The following is a 21,407-nucleotide window of genomic DNA, read 5'->3' on the forward strand; positions in this document are numbered from 1 at the left end:
TTCAAAGACTCATGTTGTGCACTTACGTTGTTGTCGTACTGCATACCCACACCCAGAGCTTTACCTAGCTGATCACTTACTTCCTGTAGTTGAGACACAGTGCTTTTTGAGACTGGTATTCAATTCCCGGCTGATGTGGCTTCCCAAACTTTGCCAACTTTTAAGCGAAAGTGCTTGCAACACCTGAATGCACATCCCTTCCAGAGGTCTGCCACTCTTTGGCGGGTTTGTGCTCGGCTACCACGGGTCCCTAGTCTTTGCAGCATTTTTTCCCTTCTGTGCTGTGTGTCTATCCTCTCGCTATTCTTTTTCCCCCTCCCTTGGGAAACATGTCTGCGGTATTATTGGGAATGATCTGCATTCTGCTGCTGACATACGAACAGTCTCACATTTGTTTCTCGCTCCCTTTTCCTTTCTTTGTTTCCCTTCTCTTCTCGTTCCTCTGCTTCGGTGTTTGAGGATCCTCATTTTTTTTCTTCTTCTTCTTCTTCCCCGTGTGCCCCTGAATGCCGGTCCATGTGTCTGGCGTGTAACAGGTGACAGGGTAACGTGTAATTCCCAGCCCTGGGTCGACAGGTAGGGTTTGCGTGTACCCCCTGGTACAGGCCAGTCCCAGGGAGAGGTGATTGCCTGAGCTGTAACCTTCCCAAATTGCCGACTGGTCCCTCTGTCAGGTGTTCGTGAGGTGTGAACAATCACCTAAGGCAGGTGTGCCGCCATGGGGAGGGGGCCCCCAGTTGGAAGGAGCGTGCCATCGGAGATGCTGGCAATTGTGGGGGATTTCCTCATGATGAGTCAATCGTCTTCCCACTTAACGTCTACAAAACATAAATGGAATGACGCTAATGATTCGAAGATCCTTCCCACTGCATCACGGTTCCTCATGGCCTCACATACTGAAGACGGTCAGTCCTTCACCATGGTAAATCCATTTATTATTCAGAAAGGTGTTGATGCAATTGCTGGCCTTGCGAAATCCTGATTTACGGAATGGCACTTTGCTTTTGGAGACCAGAATGGCACTTTGCTTTTGGAGACCACTTTTGATTCTCAATCACAACAACTGCTTGCTGCCTCGCTTCTCCGCGGTTACCCTCTTCGTATCGAGGCCCATAGAACTTTGAATTCTTCCCGTGGTGTAATTTACATCACGCTGCTCGATGGTGTAATGGAGGCCGAAATCCAATCTTACCCCTCTGGTGAGGATTTCACTGCCGCTCGATGGTGTAATGGAGGCCGAAATCCAATCTTACCCCTCTGGTGAGGATTTCACTGCCGTCCATCATGTAATGAAAAAGGAAGATTCCCCCTTAGTGCCCACCCGCACTATCTTTCTCACCTTCGATAGTGGTGCTTCTGGCCAAGCTCAAAGCAGGCTATGAAATTATCACAGTCCAACAGTACATTCTGAACCCAATGCGCTGCTACCAGTGTCATCATTTCAACCACACTAGAATGTTCTTGTCGACACTCAGCCAAATCTGTCACCTGTGGTAGGGATGCACATGAGGGCGATTGTCCACCTTCTTCCCCACTGTATCAACTGCAATGGCGGCCATGCTGCCTCCTTTTGGGATTGTCTGGTGTATCTTGATGAGTGGGCTGTTCAAGAGTGTCAGCCAAAGGAAAAAGTGCCTTACCCAGTAGCTCTTAAGCTACCTCTAGTCACAAACCCTGTGTTCTCCCGTCTGGCACCTATAGTTCTATTCTTGTTACCCCTCATTCCATGAAGGACATGGCCACGTAGACATGCAACCTCCAATTCAGTTCTGAGGTTGTGAAATCGCCCAGTGTCAAGGTAGCTTCGCGATCCCCCGTCCAGCTGTGCAACAAGCCGTCAAACTCTCACCTCAGGGAGTGAAGCCACCACTTACACAACTGGTAGGCTGGAAAGGACAGGAGGAGTACTCCTGTGAAGACTTCCTCCATCCCTCCAGTCAAACAACGCTCAAGACTTCCTCTAACTGGAAAGGCTCGAAGAAGTCCACCAAAGGCCAATGGTCTTCTCCTTCACCAACTTGAAGATCCTGTTCGATGGTGTTGCTACATGATACCTTAGCCCGGGCAGCCTCTGTGTTGCCGGTGCGCACCAACAACCGTTTTGCAGTGTTGGACTCCACAGACTGACCACACAAGCAAGCTGATGCTTCTGCGAACCCCGTGGAGCAGGATCCTTCTGCTTCTGTGCCCTGTAGTAGCGACTCTTCCCCAGCTGTCACTTGGCAGCTGCCGAGGTGACACCTCTACATCTCTTCCTCGTCGTGACTCTCCTCCAATGGAATGTTCGCAGCCTTCGGTCCCTCAAAGAGTATTTATGGCTGCTTTAAGCATCACAGCATCCCCTTGTACTCTGCCTTCAGGAAATGAAATTACGCCCTCACGACCGCTTTAAGCTTTCACATTTCTTACCGATTCATTTTTTGACCTTCCCCCTGAGGTCGGCATTCCTTCTCATGGGGGCGTCGTGCTGCTCATATGGGATGACATTCACAGTCAACCCATCTCCCTGGCCACCAATCTTCATGCAGTTGCAGTTTGCCTTTTCCTTCCCCACCTGACATCTTCCCTCTGTACCATTTATGTCCCTCCATCATTCGATGTCACCAGGCTTCCTTCAGCTTATTGGGCAGCTACCTCCCCTGTTTTTGTTACTTGGTGACTTTAATGCGCATCATCCCCTTTGGGCTTCTCCCAGGACCTGTCAGAGAGGTGGCCTCTTGGGTGACCTTCTTAACCAACTTAACCTCCTCTGCCTTAACATTGGCGCACCCAATTTCCTTTGCGACTCCTTGCACACCTATTCCCATTTGGACCTTCCTTTTGCACTGCCCAGGTTGCCCCTCATCTTGAATGGTCTATTCTTTCTGACACCTAATCGAGTGACCATTCCTCGTGTGCTATCCATTTGCTGACTCCTACCCCAACTGTGTGCACACCCAAATGGCAGCTTCCTAAGGCTGACTGGCAGCTTTACTCCTTCCTGGCAACCTTCAAAGAACAAGATTTCCCCAGTTGTGACAACCAGGTGGACTGTCTCACCAACATTATCCTTACTGCTGCAGAATGTTCCATTCCTCACACTTCCTCTTTACCAACTCGTGTCCCAGTCCATTGGTGGACTGAGGCATGCCGCGATGCAGTTCGCACGCAGAGATATGCTCTCCACGTTTTTAACCATCATCCTACGATGGCAATTTGCATTCATTATAAACAGATGCATGCCAAATGTCGTCGTGTTCTTCGGGATAGCAAACAGGCTAGCTGCATTTCATTCAGTAGTTCTTTTAACAGTTCCACCCCTTCCTCTGTCACGTGGACCAACCTCCGACGGTTCTATGGGCCTGAGATGCTTACTCACATTTCCGGCCTCAGTGGCAGATGATGTTATCGTGGACCGTATTGTTATCTCCAACACCTTGGGCCACCATTTTGCGGAAAGTTTGAGTTCTTTCCACTATCACCCTGCCTTCCTCCATTGGAAACGAGCAGAGGAGGCTCGGGTGATACCCTTCTCTTCTCCGAGTAATGATTGCTACAATGCCACCTTTACTATGAGGGAGCTCAATCATGCTCTCAACTCATCCCGATCCTCCGCCCCAGGGCCAGACACCGTCCACATTCAGATGTTGCAACACCTTTCTCTTGCAGGCAAGCACTTTCTGCTTAATATGTGCAACCACATCTGGGCAGAGGGCACATTTCCTGGACACTGGTGTGAAGCCATCATCATTCCTATACCTAAGCCCGGTAAGGACAAAAACCTTCCTTCTAGCTACTGCCACATCTCTCTTACCAGCTGCGTTTGCAAGGTGATGGAACGTATGATTTGTGCCTGGCTGGTGTGGTTGCTCGAGTCTCCCCATTTACTGACGAATCCACAGTGTCGATTTCGAGCACGACATTCTGCAGTTGACCATCTTGTTACTTTGTCCACTCATGGCATGAATGGTTTTCTGCAGAAATCCCAGACTGTGGCCATGTTTTCCGATTTTGAGAAGGCCTAAGAAACGTGCTGGAGAACTGGTATCCTCCATACTCTTTGCATATGGGACTTCCGTGGCTGCCTGCCCTGTTTCCTTCAGGCACAAGATCGAGTTTTGAAGGTGCATGTGGGTTCTGCCTTGTCGGACACCTTCATACAGGAAAATGGTGTGCCACATGGTTCCATCCTGAGTGTCGTCCTCTTTGCTATCGCCATTAACCCTATAATATCCTGTCTACCACTGGGCATCTCCAGCTCCCTTTTTGTTGACGATTTTGCCATCTATTGCAGTTCTCCACGGACCTGTCTCATTGAGCGGCATTTTCAACACTGTCTTGATCATCTTTACTCCTGGTACATCTTGGGCCTGTTGCCCTTCTGTTTGTTGAAACTATGAAATTCCTGGGGCTCCTGCTCGATAGGAAACTCTCTTGGTCCTCCCACGTATCTTACCTGGCAGCCCGCTGTTCAATGTCCTACGTGTCCTCAATGGTACTTCCTGGGGGTACAAACGATCCTCCTCCGTCCGTACCAATCCCTTGTCCATTCGAGACTCAACTGTGGGTGTTTCGTTTAAACATCTGCACCTCCAGCCCTCTTACGCTGTCTCAACACTATCCACCATCGTGGCATCCATTTGGCCACGGGTGTCTTTTACACCAGCCCAGTTGAGAGTCTGTATGCTGAAACTGCTGAACTACCCCTGTCCTACCGCCGTGACTTTCTCCTCGGCAGGTATGCGAGCCATTTGTCTGCCATGCGTGACCACAAATCCTATGCCTCCTTCTGCGATGATTCCTTTGATCATCAGTATGGGGCTCGTCCTTCTTCTCTGTTGCCTCCTGGAGTCTGTTTACGGCACTTGCTCTGGCGGCTGAACTGCACACTACCTGCATCTTTTCCGGTGGGTGTGAACCCTTCACCACCTTGGCTTTGTGAAATGGCTAGTGTTGAGCTTGGCCTTCATTTGCTTCCTAAGGACATTACTCCAGCCTCGGTCTGTCGCCTTCAGTTTCGTGACCTTTGCACGGAACTTCGCTATAGTACTTTTGTATACACTGATTGCTCTCGGACTAACGGTGGGGTTGGGTGTGCCTTCGTCATTGGCACCCGTGTCTTTCGATATCGGCTTCCGGCACACTCCTCAGTATTTACAGCCGAGCTCATCGCCTTATATCGGGCCACGGAGTACATCTGGTGACACAGCCTTTTCAGTTGTGTCATCCGTTCAGACTCATTAAGTACTCTTCAAAGTCTGTGTGTGCTGTACACTGCCCATCCCTTAGCGCAGCGGGTCCAGGAAAACTGTCACTTACTCACCCTTGGTCTAGTTAGTGTGATGCTTCTGTGGGTTCCTGGTCGTGTCGGTCTGCCAGGAAATGAGGTTGCTGACACTGCTGCCAAGGCTGCAGTCCTCGTACCTCAACCTGCGAGTTCCTCTGTTCCCTCCGATGATCTCTTTGTTGCTGTCTGTTAGGAGTTGGGGTGTCCCTTTTGGCATGGCAAATGGTCCTTCCTTCGTGGGAATAAGCTCAGGATTACTAAGCCTCTCCCATCGGCTTGGATGACCTTCTCTCAGCTCTCCCACTGGGAGGTGGTTATTTTGACTCTGCTGTGTATCGGGCACTGTTTTTTTAGCCATCGTCATTTGATAAGTGGTGCTACCCCATCACTTTGTCCACATTGTGCCCAAATTTTAACTGTCCACCACTTCCTGATGGAATGCCCATTTTTTAACCGTTTATGTTCCCGCGTGGATTTGCTGTCTGAGTTACCGGCCATTTCGGCATATGATGCACAGGCCGTCGACTGCATTTTACTTTTTATCCACCAAAGCAATATGGTGACGGCCATTTAAGTTTTAGTTTTTGACCGCCGTTTCAGTATGGTGTCTTTCTTAGCACTTTTTCAATGTGCCTGTTTTTCCGTCATCTATTATGTCAATAGGGACTGACATATAGTCATTTTTTAACTCCTCTATGTCTTCGTGTTTTATAGTTTTGACTTTGGTGCGTATGATCCCAGTTGTTTCTTGTGCCCTAAAGCAAAACGAAACAAAACAAAACCGCAACTTCAATGCACTTCACTGCCTCAGTTACACTAGGTGGAGTGCAGGTTGCTGTACCCTTTTGCGGCCCTACAAAGCCCAGATTCTGTACCGTCTTCATTATGGAAGTCTTCCATTGGTTCAGCATCACCCACAGCATTGCAGATACCGGACCCCATTCGTCATTTTGGGGTCCAAATTGTGACAGGAGCCATCCAAACTAGCACTGTAAATAGCCTACTTGTCAAGACTAGAGTCCCTCCATTACATATCAAGTGCCAACAGCAACTGCTGAATTACACTATATGCTATCTCTTAGTTTCCCTGAACATCTTGGACATCATGTCCTTTTCCCTGAAAGGGAGTTCCATGTCCCACAACAGTGACCCAGAACTGGGTTTAACAATTGCTGCGCACCTAAAGTGTCTCTGTTTGTAACTGAAACTTCCTCCTCCATTTCCTCTGGTCAGGGAGACATAGCATCTTCGCCGATGGCTTGTACCCCGACCTTGGATTTGCCTCGAAGTATCCTTTAGTCCAAAAGATTTTGTTGATCCCACAATTGTTCACTGCCAGTTCTTGGCTGTCCCTGAGAAATATTCAGGTTCAGAAGTGGTATTCATCGACGGAACAGGCTTTGCATACACACATGCACGGTGCAGTGAACTCCACTCTCTGCCAGATAGCTACAGTGTCTTCACTGCTGAATTGATATGCAACTTAAAATTGCAAAGGAAATGCGCCATATACAGCAACAAAACACAGTGCTCATACAAGTGTCTGCCAACAGCACAATGTGTCAAAGGCTTTAGGAAGACTATGCAATGTTCCGTAACAACAAATTGCCTCCGATGAGCGTGACGTCACAACTTTTTACATTAGATCCGTTTTAGCAGTTACGAGCGGAATCGTGTGCATGCGCAGTTGAGTAATACCTTCTCCTGCTTCTGGCTAAAGAAATGTGGCTGTTGGCTGTGTAAGCAGTCACAACAAGCAGCTAGATGCTACCGGGAAAAATTTTACTGGAGCGCCCAAGCTGCTAGATTCTTGTATGCACAGGAGGCCCAGTTCTAGGAGGGGGGTGAGGGGCAAATTCATACTATTGAGGGGAAAAAACCTTGTTTCACAAAGCGACTAGCATCCAGCACACGTTAGTCTATCGATTATTCATATGACTTTGAAACGTATCCCTGTCAATTTTTGAACACATTCTAAGTTGATTTCTGAAAGAATCGTAAGTTGATTTGTGAATGCATGCATAGTGTACATGATGTCTCTGTCAGGGGAATCCTCGTCGCATATAGAAACAAACTTTCATACAGACACAAGGGGCTATACGAGCTGAGTGGAGTAAGGCCGAAAGGATGAATGCCAACCACTTTCTGATTGGGTGGTTAATTGGGTTTGTGAATGAGGAGTGTTGTTATAATTACTAGCTAAATCCATAGATTCAGACTACAGGAGTGGAAATAAACGAATCACAGGTAAGAAAGATTACATATTACCTTCTCGTTGTATCCAAGAAAATGAAATTTTGACAGAAACTTTTGGCCAGATCGCTATACTAGTAAGGGCCAGTTGTATAGTCATCGGCTAGCAGCCACTTTAAATTCTATTCTGGAAGAAGCGTGGAAAGCGCGTTGTACGGACATGTAGCAATGCCTAACCGGAGAATAATCGCGGGATAACTAAACCTGTGATTCTGGCAGAGTGAGTGGAGTTAACCTGTGAATAAGCTTTGACATTGGCAGGAATAGTTATAGAATTAGTGATAGCAAGACCATTTCTTAGAACGAGGAAGGAGAAGAAACGATGACATCACACAAATTATGGAACAATATGAAGATTCCAAGTTTGTATAAAAATTTCGTACTACTACTTTTCGATCTCATACTTGAGAAACTGGAGCATATGAATGAAGTGTGAAACTATTTCCTAACGTAAGGCTTTTCGCTTGTAGTAAGCCTAATAGGCATTTGATATTAGTACTTTGTGAATTATATTCTGTCATTACAAAAAAGACCGTATGTGCCAAAACAGTCTCGTTTATTTGGTGTGTGTTATAATTGTTGCAGTATTAGACAGGCCTACTTTGTTTTATCTAGCAGAGAGTGACAAAATAGGTGTAATCAGATCGGGAAACTACACGTCTTGGGTCCTATCTTGGGTCCTATTTGCATTAACAGCTTTTTCAGTATTAGACAACGACATTTCGACTTTTCATGTAGCAAAACGTCTGACGAACTGTGATAAGGTAATAGATTCTTTCGCAGAAAGGAAAGCATGCCATGTAAAGCTGTAGCAAGATTAGAGTGAAAAAAATTCTAGGAGCTAAGGATTGAAGAAATGTGTATTGTCTTGCTTGTCTCTTGTCTTTACTGGGTTTATGTATCCTATATTTAATTTTATGTCACACAAAGCAGCAAGTTGTTAGCTGATAGGGAATAAAGAGTGCTAATTTTCTGAAGAGTTCTTTTTTTTTTCCTTAAAAAAAAAAAAAAAAAAAAAAAAAAAAGGAAGGACGGGACGTCAAACCGGCCGATTGTAAGCAGGAGAGGCACCATGGGACATTTTAATTTCCACTGTCCTGAATATGGTTTGATGGCATCTGTTACAAAATATACATGTTTCAATTCCACAGAGCGAAGTATAGTGACGTGCGATAGAAGAATGCTGTGTGAGGAGGCGAGGCACTGCCCTTTGGCACACATACGACCAAATAACTATGTCTTACATTTCCTCAAACACATATGTTTTATGCATCAGACTCTTCAGAATGATGTGTGCTACAAAATGAACATTTTTTGAAAATTCGAATTTTTTCTTTCGTCCTATCTCAAATGCTCGAGGGAGTGGCGGGGTATTGCACCGGTTCGGAAATATCGTAGATCCGGGGATGATGCGCAGAGCAGTCTAGTTATAGTGGGGAAGTTGGTAGTCTCCACGTGACCCGTGTTTACATTTAGTGATTTTGCTGTTTCCTCTTCGTTTACTGCTCTCATGTCAAATGAAAACAAAACAGATTTCTGATTTCCACCTTTCTGACAGTCAAGCGTTAATTGCCTTGCAGAACAATGAAGTTATTTTTGTCGGTTTGCTATAGAAATTTTCTTTTATTAATCTTTTCTGCTGAGGCAGAAAATATATTTGAAACGAAGTGTTTAACTCCACACCCTGTTCGCTGCAATTCAAGTGCACATTTTCAACTTTTAGCACTTATGGCATTATGCCATAATAAAGAACCAAACATGAGATAACACAGTACTGGTACTCCAGGAAAATTTACATCCCGTAAACCACATTGAAAAGCTTAATATCAGGTCGTGGCCTACTTAACTGGGAATATGGACATATGAATGTGCACATTTTAGTATGGGTCTCGAAATTTCCATGCTCTTGGAGTATCCTCTGATGTCTTGTTTCTTCTATGACATAATGTACGATCTTTTAATGTTTTACACGTACGAACATACGGGCTCCCTACAACATCGTAGCTGCACAAGCGCGGTGATGCCTGTCATCTGGCAAACTGCGGAAACAAACTTATTTCTAACAGGTCACGGGAAAATATTCCGAATGGTGATTTGAAAAGTGTTACCATCGAAGTACCATTCTGGCAGTTACAATGGAGCTATGTGCGATGTACGATGAATTTCTTAAATCACAGAGCGTTTGACTCTCATTTAAAAATCAACTCTTTGATGACGGGCCATTTAGATGAGTTTCGAGCCCAGAAGATCAGACATTTATGTCGTTATTAAAAATTTTACAGGGACATTTGTGTGATATATCTTAAATTGTAATACGCGCATAAAAGACCAACACTGTATGTGAAAGCTTAGCTTCTCTTGCAGCGTATTAATCTTACAGACCAATATTATATGTGAAAGCTTTGCGTTTCGTGTAGCAACACTATGTATATTAATTTAAACCATTAACTTTTTCTGTTTGTGCATTCGCGCTACATAACAGTGATGTTGCTATTGGCTGACTACATCACGTGTCCTAAGCTGTGAATACCTGCTGTCATCGGCTGGCGAGATCACGTGACATGAGCTGAGACTAGCTTACAAATGCGCATCGCAATCTCGATTTCAATGCTTCGGAAAGTAACATACGGTGTGTGGTGGAATTCAAATTTATACTTTCGTAATACGAAAATATGCAGCGTACATGTTGCTGCACATCAAACATCTTTCCAAAACGCATTTTTTTCTTCGTGTTTAGTATTCTAAAGCACTGGGGAATTCTTCTCCCGTGTATAAAACCGTAATCATTCAAAGGGCTTATAAGTTATACAGTTCCAAGAGAAAATATACTGTCAGTTAACAGGGAAAAAGTATGTTTTCACCCGGGAGAAAGTGTATTTTTAACCGGGAAATCCGGGAGAAATCCAAGAATTTTTTTTCTTTGTGCACGTATACACCCTATAATTGTTCCAGTTTGCAGGTGATCGGCTGTTTGCAATTTGTACAAGAAACCCTCATTGAATAGTTAAGGTGCTGAGTCATCTGTAAGCACATAAACCGCATTGAGAATGATGTTAGCTCTCAGAAAAATCCTTCTTCAGATATATATGTAGGGACTTCATAAAGTCCCTCGCTAAGACCATTGCAGGAGTACATGTTCGGGATTTCCTGCCGAGACAGTTCTGCTGCAGTACGGATAACGGGAGCATCACAGTGTGCAATTGAAATTGTGTGACAACTGAAAACAAACTCCAAAATTGAAGTACACAGGACAGTGCGATTCTTGTGGGCAAGAGTCTAAATTGCTCATAGGTTCGCCTTCAATTCTGGCAGTATGTGGACCAAATGCAATGTTGCACCCAGCCATTGTGAAATGGTGCAGACAGTTTGACCAGTGTCGCACAGGTGTGAGTGATACTGATCAAGGAGGAAGACCATCAACATCGATCACAGCAGACAATGTCGAGTCAATCGAGGAACTGATTTGCAACAACCACAGATTTTCCAGCATGAAGGCATTCACAAAGCAGTTACAAATGACTCTGTGACTAAGGGGTGGATTTCAGTCAGAGAGGAATTGAACGATTGGTAGAATGTTTTCACCATTGTTTGCAGAGACTTAGTGACTATGTTGAATAATAGTGTCATGTGTCTGTGTCTGAAGTGTAGTGCAGCATTCAGTTAAAGTTTCTTGGCCTGCCATAATAATGTGTAACTTACTTGTAGAAGTTCCCTCAAATATTTTTAGTGGATGTTGCATACGTTTTCCTGTATAACTCGATTCTTCTTTCAGATATCGTACATTGCATGCACTAGTTCAGCATCTTTTGTTCCTTTGCCTTTTCTGAATCCAAATTGGTTTTATCTTAGGCAGTAGTTTATTTTAGCTTATATAATAGAATTTTTAAGGATTTGATAACGTTGTTAAGGTTCAGTAGTTCGAACAATCATTGGGATATTCTTTCTTAGATGCAGTAGTTACTACTTGCAGTGTTCTACTTTTTTCTGAAATCTACTTTTGGTGTTCCATAACAACCACAAATGACTCAGTACAGTTGTTCCTTTATTTTATGTTGGGAACATGTAGGCTATGTATTGAAATATTTGTAAATAGTTTGGAATTCACAGCAATTCAGATTTTATTGTTGCTGTGAATCATTTCCAGAAATCCATTATGCATTAAAAACACTGTGTTTGAAGTGAAATGTCTTTGACAAAAATTGTTTAAATTTGTGTAGGTGGGATAGGTTTGTGATTGTAGTTTTTCCACATGTTTAGCTCGAGATGAAATGACAGCAGCTGTGAAGCACATAGTATCCAATGTGGAAAAGGATACGTTATTGCCGTGTGAAGTGGACCACAAGATGATTGGGGAGTGTCTTTATACAAATGGAAGCCCAGACCCCGATTTACTGATAAGAACATCGGGTGAAGTGAGATTCAGCGACTTCCTTCTCTGGCAGGTTAGTAGAAAATATAACCTTCTCTTTGTCCTTTCACATACAATTTGTAAAACTTTTATGGTGCTCGGTCATTGTTCATTTCCTATATGTTCAGTGAGTTGTATTCACTAAGTGTGGAATACACAACAGTAATATTGCTATGATGTCCTGCTGTATCTGTCAGTGAGCTAACACTCAGACCAGTTGTGACAAAGCTGTTAATGAGCTAACATGAAGACATATCACAGTAGAAGAAAGAAGAGTGGTGAGAAGTATTTTGATATATTATTTTTTGAGGGCTGACATCTGAATCAGTACTTTGAGGAGATTTTTCTCTTGCTTGGAGAAGACTTTCCACACTACTCTGCCATATTGGTGAAATAAAACCAGCATGTCTCATTCCCCAATTGAGGAAGACTTGTGTCTGCCTGCATATGCAAATTACTCAGGGCATTGGCACCCAGAGTAATACCCGACTCGAGTAACAGAGGCATAATATGAAGTGTAGTTTTGGTAGATGAAGAGTGACTGGATATAATGGAAATTATTTTGAAAGGTAAACAATGTTGCTACATTGTAAAATTTTCCCTTAACCCTTTGTAAAAAGGGTGAAACATTTCTTGGACATTATCATACTCACCTTTCCACTTGCAGCTGCAATAAAAGTGTGTCTAAAATCACAGAAGTGATAGAAGGATTGTGAGGGCAGGGAGGCTTGTTTTCCTCTTACATTATCATCTAAGCAGGCATGACATGCTGTGCCACATGTCTGTTAGAATGTGTGACCTTTGAAGGCATAATAATTACAACTGAGATTTCAGTGGAATACTGTGATGGTATGTTATACATTCAGCAACTAACCAAAGAAAAAAAAATATTCTGGGAAGTTCTGAAGGGAAGCTTCTCTCTCCATGCTCAATGGCATGCTCAGTTAAGACTTTAAATTTCATTCCTGAGGGAAGACTGTTCTTATTTACAAAATAATTGTTCTTTGTAAAAGCTGAGAGTGATGTAACTATCATGAAACTGTACCCGCGCAACACATTTTTTAGATGTCAACTGATTCTTGAGTGACTACGTGGTAGAATATCTTCATAATTAGAAATGAAGTGCACAAAATTGTAGATGTTGTACAGTATTAATTAATTTATTTGATGAGTTTTTGGCTTAAAATTCCAGAACTATCATCCTTGAAGAGTGTACAGTTCTGGAAAACAACACTGAATAAGATATTACGCAGGAACCATACTCTCCACATATAATATTTTTTCCAATATAGTTCTCTAGTACAATATCCTCTTTGATGACAATAGTCTGTTGTAGTCTTATCTGTATCTCTAGTCTGCCAGACACCTTACAGTATGTGGCAGAGGGTGCTTAGTGTACTATTCCTATTTCCGTTCCAGTCTCAAATGGTTTCGGAAAGGAAGATTGTTGGTAACCCTCATGTGAGCTTGAATGGCTCTGATTTTATGTTCATGATCTTTTCAGAAAATGTACATAGGAGGAAGCGAAATGTGGTTGACTCATCTAGTAACACATAATCTCAGAATTTTAGCAATAAATCACATTGTGATGCAGAACTCCCCACTTGCAGCCTCTGCCACTGGAGTTGGATGAACATCTCCATGATGATGATTCTGTGTTTATTAAATGAATGTATAATGAAACACACTGCTCTTCTTTCCCTCTTCTCTCTTTCCTCTATCAATTGTATGTAATATGGATGCCAGACTGATGAGCAATATTCAAGTATAGGTTGAACGAGAGTTTTTACGCTACCTCGTGTATATGTGGACTACAATTTCTGAGGATTCTTCCAGTGAATCTCAGTGTGGCATCTGCCTCACCTGTCATTAGTTTTATGTGGTTGTTCCACTTTAAATCACTCCATATGCATACTCTTGGATGTTTAATGGGTGTGACTGCTTCCTGTGAGTGTTCTGCAGTTGTGCAGTCAGGCAGTAATGGGCCCTCATAACTATTTATGTGCAACACAGTACATTTGTTTATGTTGGGCTCAATTGCCAATCCCTGCACCAAGATGTGTATTGGTGAATGCTGCTTCAGTTCTCAAAAAGGAAATGCAATCCAAATTTTGAATTTGGCATGTGTCACATAAATTCAGCATCTTTACACATTTTTATCCATTGAAATGATAGACTGAATGTTTGAAGTTGAGTGTCTTTTCAGCAATATCAGTTAATTTATCTGTTGATGTCAAGAAATATGGAACCAAGAATATCACAAGAATGAAGGCTCTGGCATCTTGAATATAAGGGTTCTAAAAGTATTCCAAGGGAGTACATTACTTAAAGGTCTGTGGGCAAAGCTAAGCATCAGACCACGTGCAAATATTGACAAAGACCTCAAGTTACAATCATAATTGGCGCTGATGTAAGATATTATTTCTGGCTGGCTACACCTTGTGTCCGATCATCTATTCGAGGGGTCTGTACCCACTCCTACCATTTGAACAAGTTCGTCTAGAGTCAAATTGTGCTAGGTTGGACTTCCTCTTCCTTTTTGCTGTTTCATTGAGAGGTCCAACAACCTGTTGAACAGATATTAATGAATAGTCTATTCTTATTTCCACATCAGTAGAATAGAAACAACTGCCTCACATTAGCAGATGAGATATCGTGTTTGTAGTGGCTAATTGTCAAGAACACTTCAATATTTCCTTAGGATCAGTGGAGCTGTTTAACTGATCTGTAAGAATGCAATAGATTTAAGTATGATAGGTCACCATCCTTCTCGTTTGCATAACATCCATAAACTACCACGTAAAAGACCCAAGAATATGTTTACAATAGTTTGACTAATCACATCCTGCAGCCTGAACCTGGTATCACTGTTGTCATGATTTTATTAGTGTTTGGAGATAACAAATGGCTTTCACATACCACACACTGGCCACAAATGCTGTGCTTGAGATACATTTACATGATGAAGAGCTAGATGAGGATATACAAGTAAAAACAAATTTTTTGTCAAAAGCTGTAGTAAATAACAAGAAAATCATCTTTCAGGCAACTATTGGCTCTATTTGAATGTAGTTAGAACTGCACAGTTGGTAGTACATGATCAACACAAGGTAGGTGTTGGAGTTTGTTAATTATATGTGCCAGGTTAAGATTGCATATGGGACTGAGGCACACAGTATCTAGATCACAAAGAAAGAATAATTCCATATCAGCCATGTACTTTCTTTTGTGTGATAGCTGAGCCCTGATACTACTACGCATGCCTTGAAAATTATCAAATGGAAAAAATTAATTTTGTAGTGCAAATGCAGTACAGTAGGAATTTGCCCATTTTGTACTCATATTGGAGTTGACAATGGAAGCCAGCAAAATGTAAAATGAAAGAAACAACTGGTGCAAAACACATTTAGGTGGAAACCAGGGAATAAATATACATAAAATATGATGTATTGTGCTGCCTCAGCATACCATGAGACTGTAGCCACAGGAAATACTGTATCTTTGCTGTTGAGACTTCCAACATTAATTTGGCATGTTCATAAAGATGGTGTATAAGTCAGCTGTGTAAATATAAGCCAGTAGTGTATACTGTGGGAATATGTTAAACTTGTACAAAGTTTGTAGATTAATGTGTGAAAAAATGAAAAAGGCAAAAGTTGAAGGAAAGCGGAAAGTAAGCTACATGCAAAGTGTGACAGTTAAAAATTTGATATGATAAGTTAATAACCAATTTTGCTACCTTTTGTGTTTTTGGTGAATAAGAATTTTTCTGAAATAGTTGTTTCAAGATATTTCTCATGTATTGTATTTTTCAACATTTTCCACTAACAGTGATTTTTCTTGTTCCACAGATCTCAAGTTCCAGTGTATATTTTACAAATGTTCTATGGCCAAACTTTAGCATATGGAATATGCTAGCAGCAGTATTGTATTATCAAAGGCATTCCCCTAGTTTAGTTGGTGTAAGAACTGCAGAAAAGAAAATAAATGTAGGTGACTCTAAAAGTGTGGAATTTTTTGGAGGAGTCTTTAATGTACAAAATTCATCACTGGTAGCTGCTAGTAATATATAATTCTATCAAGGATTAGATGTGGTTACCTCTTTGATAAAAATTTTATTCAAACAATGTTTTTCACTAAACAGTGAACTTCTGGTGTAATTGCTATCCTGTAATTTTACGAGTGGTGTAATTTGGAATGTGATGTTCAAGATCATCATTACTTCACAAAAAAATAATTTATTGAACTGTATGCCTAAGATGTTGTGTTATTTAATCATTTACATTTATTTGCCAAGTTATTAAAAAGAATGAGCCATATTTTCTTTTCTTTATTTTACTTCTCCTCAGAACTACACGGAAGTGAGAAAAGTTATGGGATACATCCTAATATCATGCTGGACCTCCTTTTGCCTGGCATAGTGCAGAAACTTGATGTGGCATGGACTCAACTAGTCATTGGAAATCCCGTGCAGAAATATGGAGCCATGCTGCCTCTACAGCCATCCATAATCGCACAAGTGTTGCCAGTGCAAGATTTTGTGCACGAACTGACCTCTCAATTATGTCTCATAAATTTTTGAAGGGATTCATGTCAGGTGATCTGCATGGCCAAACCATTCGCTAGCTTTGTCGAAACTGTTCTTCAAAGCAGTCGTCAACAATTGTGGCTTGGTGACACATGCTGCATGTCATCCATAAAAATTCCATAATTGTTTGGAAACATGAAGTCCATGAATGGCTGCAAATGGTCTGAAAGAGCTGAACATCCAGAGGACCCAGTCCATTCCATGTAAACACAGCTCACACCATTATGGGGCCACCATCAGCTTGCACAGTGCATTGTTGACAACTTGCATCCATGGCTTCATGGGGTCTGCGCCACCCTCAGAGCCTACTATCAGCTTTTACCAACCAAAACTGGGACTCATCTGACCAGACCATGGTTTTCCAATTGTCTTGGGTCCAACCGATATGGTCACGAGCCCAGGAGAGGCACTGCAGGCAATGTCGTGCTGTTAGCAAAGGCAGTGGCATCCATCGTCTGCAGCTGTAGCCAATTAAACAGATTTTGTTGTACTGTCCTAGCAGATATGTTTGTCACACATACCACATCGATTTCTGTGGTTATTCCACGCAGTGTTGCTTTTCTGTTAGCACTGACAACTCTACGCAAACATCGCTGCTCGTGGTCTTTAAGTGAAGACCGTCAGCCACTGCGTTGTCCATGGTGGGAGGTAATGCCTGAAATGTGGTATTCGCGGCATGCTCTTGAACTGTGGATCGTGGAATATTGAATTCCCTAACATGAATCACCTGAGTACAAATGAGAGCTCTGCCAATGCTCTGCCCTTTTATGCCTTCTGTACATGATACTACTGTCATCTGTATATGTGCATCTCACTATCCCATGACTTCTGTCACCACAGTGTATTGACTCCATCAAGCCACACACTACTTGCAGCTCTTTCTCTACTTCTTCCCACCTACTAATGCCTATTGCATCACTCCATGTAATATGGTGTAGTGATAGTCACTGATCTCATTTTTGTATGTTTCAATAGTACGAACTGAAATCATGTTAATTCAGTACTTTTTACAGCACAAAGTTTCAGATTGACCGATAATGTTTGCTTTAGAATCTGTGAAACATATTTGATATTGGTTTACTCAATAATTAATTTTAAAGAAAATCTTCATATATAAGCAATAGATCAAGTGAGGTGGTGAGAGCTTAGCATACAGGATTCTCATGTGTGAGGACTTCCCCATCAATCCATTCAGATTTATGTTTTCCATTGTTTTGCAAAATTGTTTAAGGTGAATATTGGGATGTTTCCAGTGAAAAATGAGTTGTTGTTTTCTTTCTCTGTCCTTGTCCAGTCCAAGTATGTGCATCATTCCTCAGAACTGACAGTACATTATGTTCTAATCTTCCTTTTTTCATTGAGACTTAGGCCTATTTTTACTCTTGTGAAAATATATTGTACAGCTACAATGTAAGTTATCTTCAAATGACATTAGTTAGATTTTCCAGCAGTTTGACATTTTTATGTACTGAAATAGCATCTTCTTGGTTTGATTTCTATCCCTCCCCACTCATCCTCTGAACACTCTTCTCCCCCAAGTTTTCCCAATTTTTTGAAAATTTGAATGTAATGGCACTATAATGTTAAGAATGATACTATATTTTTATGATTGGAACTATTAAATGCCAAATGATGATCACTTGAAACTTAGGCTGTAATGGTTTTGTTACCAATAGTATCTTTAATGACCTCATTGTTGACGGGAGTTTTCTCCTCCTCCTCCTCCTCCTCCTCCTCCTCCAGCATAGCATCTGCATCTTCTATGGTGCATGCCTTGCAATAGAGCTCCTGGGACAGATTTTATTCATTATGTTGTGCTGTGGCCAAGTACATAATAATTGTAGTTTTTATACTGTTTTTTGAACCGATATTTGAGTCATGTGGAGAACCATCTAGGAAATTACTGTGCCTAACAATCTATTAATCTTAATGGCTGCTTAAGAGACACACTAAAATATGTGACTGTTTATAACCTAGTTGATATTTCAGAATTCACAAGTCTGATGGACTGTTTTCTTTTTCTGTCTTTCTTTTGTGAAACCAGCAGCTGCTACACTTTTGAAAACCGAGTCCTAGTGAAACTGCCTATTTGAAATTATTTCCTGCACAAACGTAACTGAAAATAATCTGTATTGACACTGAGAGTCTATCTTACATTACTTGATAGCATGACTTATTACATGAAAGGATATTCTATGATCACACCTTTATTTTCATTTTATTTTTCCTCCATTTGCTACTTGAATCAGTGTGTCAGGAATAAGTTTTCTGTCCACTCTCGCTGATACAAAAGACATCGTTTAGAGTACTGTTTTACATGTCATCATTTTTGGCCCAGCTGTAAATAGCATATCAGTTCAGTATGAAAACCATGACTGCATCACTATCAGTACTTTGTTTGTTAAAGGATTGTTTTACAATTGAAATGTCAACTAAATAAAAGGAAAACATAAGGTATATATGCAGGCATTTTGAGTACCCACAAGTGTTTAATAGGGAGAGGACAAGACAGGCAGCCAGCCATGGCATTATTGAGGAAATCATCTTGCCAATTGCCTGAAGTGAATTACAAAAAACAATGGATAGCTTCAATCATTTTGAATGGACAAAGCATGAGCCTCCATCCTTTCAAATCTGAGGCCCACTGATAAAGTACAATCGGCTGCGCAATTTTGTTTTTGCTCCGCAAGTCGCATGTCATGGTAGTGGCATGGGAATTTCAATGAACACCAGGACTTCAGACATGTACTTGCAAACAGGCAGACAGTTAATCATGTAACTCTTTTTTTGAGATAATAATTAAAACTTTGACTACCCTTAGTAATTAAGCAACAAGACATGTTGGAACCATAACACGAAGCAGATGTGAAGTGATAATGATCATGTTTCTCTTCAGTATTTAGTGGCTGGCTAATCGTTGTATCAGTCACTGTGCAGCAAATATTTTTCAGGGCATATTGACAGCTTATGGCTATAAGGAAGTAAAGTGGATGAATCTGATTTGTTTTTATTTTCATTCCAATTCAAGCAAATTTCGATTACTTGTTGGTTAGTTATTTGTTCAATTGATAAGATTCATGATAAACATTACGATGTGGGACGTGTCAACAGAATAAAGCCAGAACACTTATATAAAATTAAATAAAGATGATAATATTTATATGGTTGTGTGTTCGCTATTTTTTAAAATGGCTATCTTTTCTGAAGACTTCCTCAGTGGTATAGGAGGAGTTGTTGATAAACCTCTTTAATCTACATTTTAAAACACTTCTGCTATTGGTCAATATCATTTTATTTCCATAGGTACATTGTCAAAGAGTGTTGTAGCTGCTTAGTTCGCCCCGTTCTATGCCAAGGTTAGATTCATTACTGTGTAATGCAGATAATTTTAGCTTCTAGTATTGTTCTTTTGAATATCTTTGATACTCTCAAATTTCAATGGCTTGTTGATAAATTTCACCGTTCAATCAATGAACTGTGAGGCGTCATTACCAGCTGCTGAAAGAGATACCTGCAAGGTGTATGCATGTGAACGCCACACGTAATTCTACTTACTTTCTTTTGTTGAATGAGTACTTTTTGCCTAAGTGACGAGTTACCCCAGAATATTAACCCATAAGACATCAGTGAATGAAAATATGCAAAATATTTTAACTTAACAAACTTATGGCAAAAGTAGCCAAACTTACTATTTTAGCAGGTGTACTATATAATATTTCCAATTTCAGTTTTCATCAATATGCAGACCTAAGAATTTACGATTTTCTACCCTGTTTATTATTTCTTGTTGGTATAGCTAGATGAACAGGAAGTGGGATATTTTTGACAGTACAAAACTGGATAAACTGCATTTTTCAGAGTTTAAAGTGAGGTTAGAGTAACTTTCTGCAGTCTATTTCTTAAATAAGAACTAAACCAGGCATTTTTTGAACTACATATTCCATGAAAACTAACTTCTCTAATAGAGTATTATGACTGAACTGATCAAACACCTTCAATAAGTCGCAAAAGGAATCATTTAAAGATTTTGTTATGTGCTCAGTAAATGTATGAATATCTGTCTCAGTGAAACAGCCCTTTTGAAATCCAAACTGTGATTGGCTAAGTATCCTAGAACTAGACACATGGTTTACAGCACCAAAAAGTAATTAATGTGAAGTAATGAAATTTTGGGAATACATTTGTCTAGGTAACATATTTAAGTGATTAACATTGCAGGTTCACAGTTTAATGTAAGTGTGAGATAAGACATCGCAAATGTGAAACGCTGGTACATTAATGACGAGTGTAACCACCAGACTGTTGAATGCAAGCATGCAAACGTGCATGCATTGTGTTGTACAGGTCCTGAATGTCAGTTTGTGGGATAGAGTTCCATGCCTGTTCCACTTGGTCAATCAATACAATTAATACTGTTTGTGAATCATGCTGGAGTTGTTGTCCAATGATGTACCACATGTGTTTGATTGGAGACAGGTCTGGTGATTGAGCTTGCCAAGGCAGCATGTCAACACACTGTGGAGTATGTGGTGTTAAAACAGTGGTATGTGGGCAGGTGTTATCCTGTTGGGAACACCCTCGGTAATGCTGTACATGAATGGCAGCACAACAGGTTGAATCGCTCGACCGACGTACAATTTTTCAATTAGGGTGTGTGGGATAACCACGAAGTGCTCCCGCTGCCGTACAAAATCACCCCAGACCATAACTCCAGGTGCTGGTCCAATGTGTGTAGCACACAGACAGGTTGATTGCAGGCCCTATACTGGCCTCCTCCTAATCAACACACAGCTATCACTGGCACTGAGGTAGAAACAGCTTTCATCAGAAAATGCAATTGACCTCCACCTTGCCCTCTAATGAGTTCTCACTTGACACCACTGAAGTCACTA

General features: G+C 41.4%; 1 protein-coding gene across 3 annotated transcripts in view; it reads left to right on the forward strand.

Moving 5' to 3' along the window:
• LOC126471428 (dehydrodolichyl diphosphate synthase complex subunit DHDDS) overlaps nucleotides 1-16,246 on the forward strand; it is a 60,884-nt gene extending 44,638 nt beyond the window's left edge. For all 3 annotated transcript variants that reach the window (XM_050099586.1, XM_050099584.1, XM_050099585.1), the window contains exons 6-7: nucleotides 11,777-11,961; nucleotides 15,779-16,246. In XM_050099586.1, the coding sequence (XP_049955543.1) occupies nucleotides 11,777-11,961; nucleotides 15,779-16,000 (407 nt within the window). In that variant the 3' untranslated portion in view covers nucleotides 16,001-16,246. The remainder of the gene's footprint in view (nucleotides 1-11,776; nucleotides 11,962-15,778) is intronic.
• The last annotated feature ends 5,161 nt before the right edge of the window (nucleotides 16,247-21,407 follow it).

This window comes from Schistocerca serialis, chromosome 3 (assembly GCF_023864345.2).
Source record: "Schistocerca serialis cubense isolate TAMUIC-IGC-003099 chromosome 3, iqSchSeri2.2, whole genome shotgun sequence".
NCBI lineage: Eukaryota > Metazoa > Arthropoda > Insecta > Orthoptera > Acrididae > Schistocerca > Schistocerca serialis.